Source organism: Oratosquilla oratoria, chromosome 7 (genome assembly GCF_046742065.1).
Source record: "Oratosquilla oratoria isolate Oo_2021 chromosome 7, ASM4674206v1, whole genome shotgun sequence".
Lineage (NCBI taxonomy): Eukaryota > Metazoa > Arthropoda > Malacostraca > Stomatopoda > Squillidae > Oratosquilla > Oratosquilla oratoria.
Genome location: NC_134783.1, coordinates 66,050,968 through 66,053,427, shown reverse-complemented (window position 1 = coordinate 66,053,427; position 2,460 = coordinate 66,050,968). Strand labels below are relative to the sequence as shown.

General features: G+C 45.7%; 1 protein-coding gene across 1 annotated transcript; it reads left to right on the top strand.

Moving 5' to 3' along the window:
- Window positions 1–1,360: 1,360 nt before the first annotated feature.
- Window positions 1,361–2,176, top strand: LOC143026836 (uncharacterized). Its single transcript, XM_076187614.1, has one exon. It carries the CDS (start codon window positions 1,361–1,363, stop codon window positions 2,174–2,176), a length of 816 nt encoding a protein of 271 aa, XP_076043729.1.
- The last annotated feature ends 284 nt before the right edge of the window (window positions 2,177–2,460 follow it).

Below are 2,460 nucleotides of genomic sequence, written 5' to 3'. Positions count from 1 at the left end.
TTGTCAGATGTAGACTGTGTTTAATCAAGGAAGCCCGTCACCGTTCCTGCTGCCAGAAAAGACTAATGGAGATCATATTGACACTGGCCAGCTTCAGTGGGATTGACATTGACTGTCCCAAGATGTTCCGTCGTCTGGCAAATGTTCTTCTGAATGGACTCAACAACCTAGAGAAAGACCAGCAGAAGAATGCAGTCCTTCTCCAGACCTCTGTAAAGAAGGCCTGGCTCGCTGATCAATCGCTGCAGTCTAGTAAGCTTTTGCTTCTATGTCTGTTTATCTGTGTGAATGTTTGTTTGCTTGCAATCACAAAGGTTTAACTATAATCCATTTTGTAAAATGTAAAACAACAGCAACTTGGGTTCCTTTAAAGTGTCCACTAACCTCATAGAATAATACATGCTAAGTCCGGCTAAAATTGGTGTTTCAAAGCATAACAGTGGCTTAAAAATAATTTCTTATTTCACTATAAAAGTTTATATTAACTTGTACTGCATTGAATAAGTCAATAGTTGATATATTTGTCCTATTTACAATGTTAGGTTTCTATTTTTGATATATTTGTCCAGTATAAAATGCTAGGTTACAGAGAAAACGGTGGCCTCCGCTAGCGGATTCAGGAATTTGGGTGTGCATGTCCTGTTTTTAGTAGTCCTTGATATACATATATATATATATATATATATTTCTATATATATATATATATATATATATATATATATATATACATATATATATGTATATTCATATATACATATATATATGCATATACATATATGTGTATATATATATATATATATATATATATATAACTACAAAGTAATGTCGTAACACATTCGTAAAATTCAACAAGAACCCACTGTGTTGGATAAGAAGAAATGAAATAGATGATATCCATATATTTCGATCACGGACTGTGATCCTCTTCAGTAGAATACGGAGTAGTGGAGCAAAAGGCATGTCTTATATACAGAGAAAGAAGAAGGAACATGGGTAGGGCTCAAGTGGCGTCCAATGCTTTGCGGGGCAAGTCACCCGACTTCACCAAAGATGGCAATAATTTATTGACTACCCAGGTAGTAATGCAGGCCGTGGACCGCCCCTGCCCTGCCGCCGTCGCAGTCGCCGTGGACCGCCCCTGTCCTGCCGCCACAGTCGCCGCGGACCACCCCTACCCCGCCGTCGCCCCAGCAGCCTTCGCCGGCCCCAGCCTCCGCCTGCCGCACCTGTCGGAATGGACCGCCGCCAGCCCCAGCCGCTGCTGCAGTAGACGTAGACCGCCCCAGTCACTGCCGCAGAATTGACGCCGTAACCATCATGGACCAGCCTGTTCCTACCTCAGCGGACGTGGTTCCTATGCATGAACCACCCACCGACCCACCCCAGCAACCTGAAACCCTATCTGCCGTCAATGCCTTTCGTGCACCACTTTTCCTCAGTCACGACTGTGTGGTTCAACATTCTTGAATGTAATTTCAAGTCCTCGCGTATCTCTACTAGCCTCGCCAAATTCATCAACGCCTGCTCCTTTCTTTCTCCGGACGTCCTTTCTCGTGTATCTGACACTATTTCTATAGTGTTAATATCCGACACTCCGCACGAAGACTTAAAGGACGTTATCCTCGCCCGATTCCAGTCATCCGTCGCTACACACCTTCAAGAGCTTCTCTCTAATGAAGAACTAGGCAACGAGAGACCGTCAGACCTGCTATACCGCATGAAGAATCTACTGGCAGACAAGTACGACACGTTTGATGAGACCCATTTTCTCCAGCTGTTCTACCAATGTCTGCCCGCCATTATCCAGCGTAGCCTCTTCACTGTGAAGGACCAGCTTTCCGTGGAGAAACTCGCCACACTCGCCGACAAGCTCATTGAGACTGTTTTTTCGCCCTTCGTCTCACACATCAAGACAGACCCCATCTACGAGCGCCTCGTCGACGTTGTGACTCAACTCACACTGCAAGTTAGCGAGCTCAAGGAACAAGTTCAAGGAGCAGACCGCCGTAATTTTTCCCGCAGGCAACGTTCCAGATCCAGACCAAGATCCAAGAGCACGGACCGCTCCCCAGCAGTATGTTACTACCATGCACAGTTCAGTTCTAAGGCACGCAAGTGGAACCAACCCTGCGCCTTCACCCATTTCCCCACTTTAAGCTCCAGCGGCGAACATTAGAGGTGCATAATGTTCGTCCCTCCTCCTTACAACTCCTCTACATAAGAGACCTCTGACGCGCCACCTATTCCTTATTGACACCGGTGCTGCAGAAAGCATACTTCCTGCTACAGCCAGTTCAAGGATGTTACCACCACTCACTTCCTTCTAAGCATCTAACAAGACGAAGAACGACGTCCTCATAAAATCTACCTTAACCCTCTCCCTCAACCTCCGTCGTGTTTTCGAGTGGACGTTCTACGTCGCTGACGTATCTCAACCAATCCTTTCAGCCGATTTCCTCA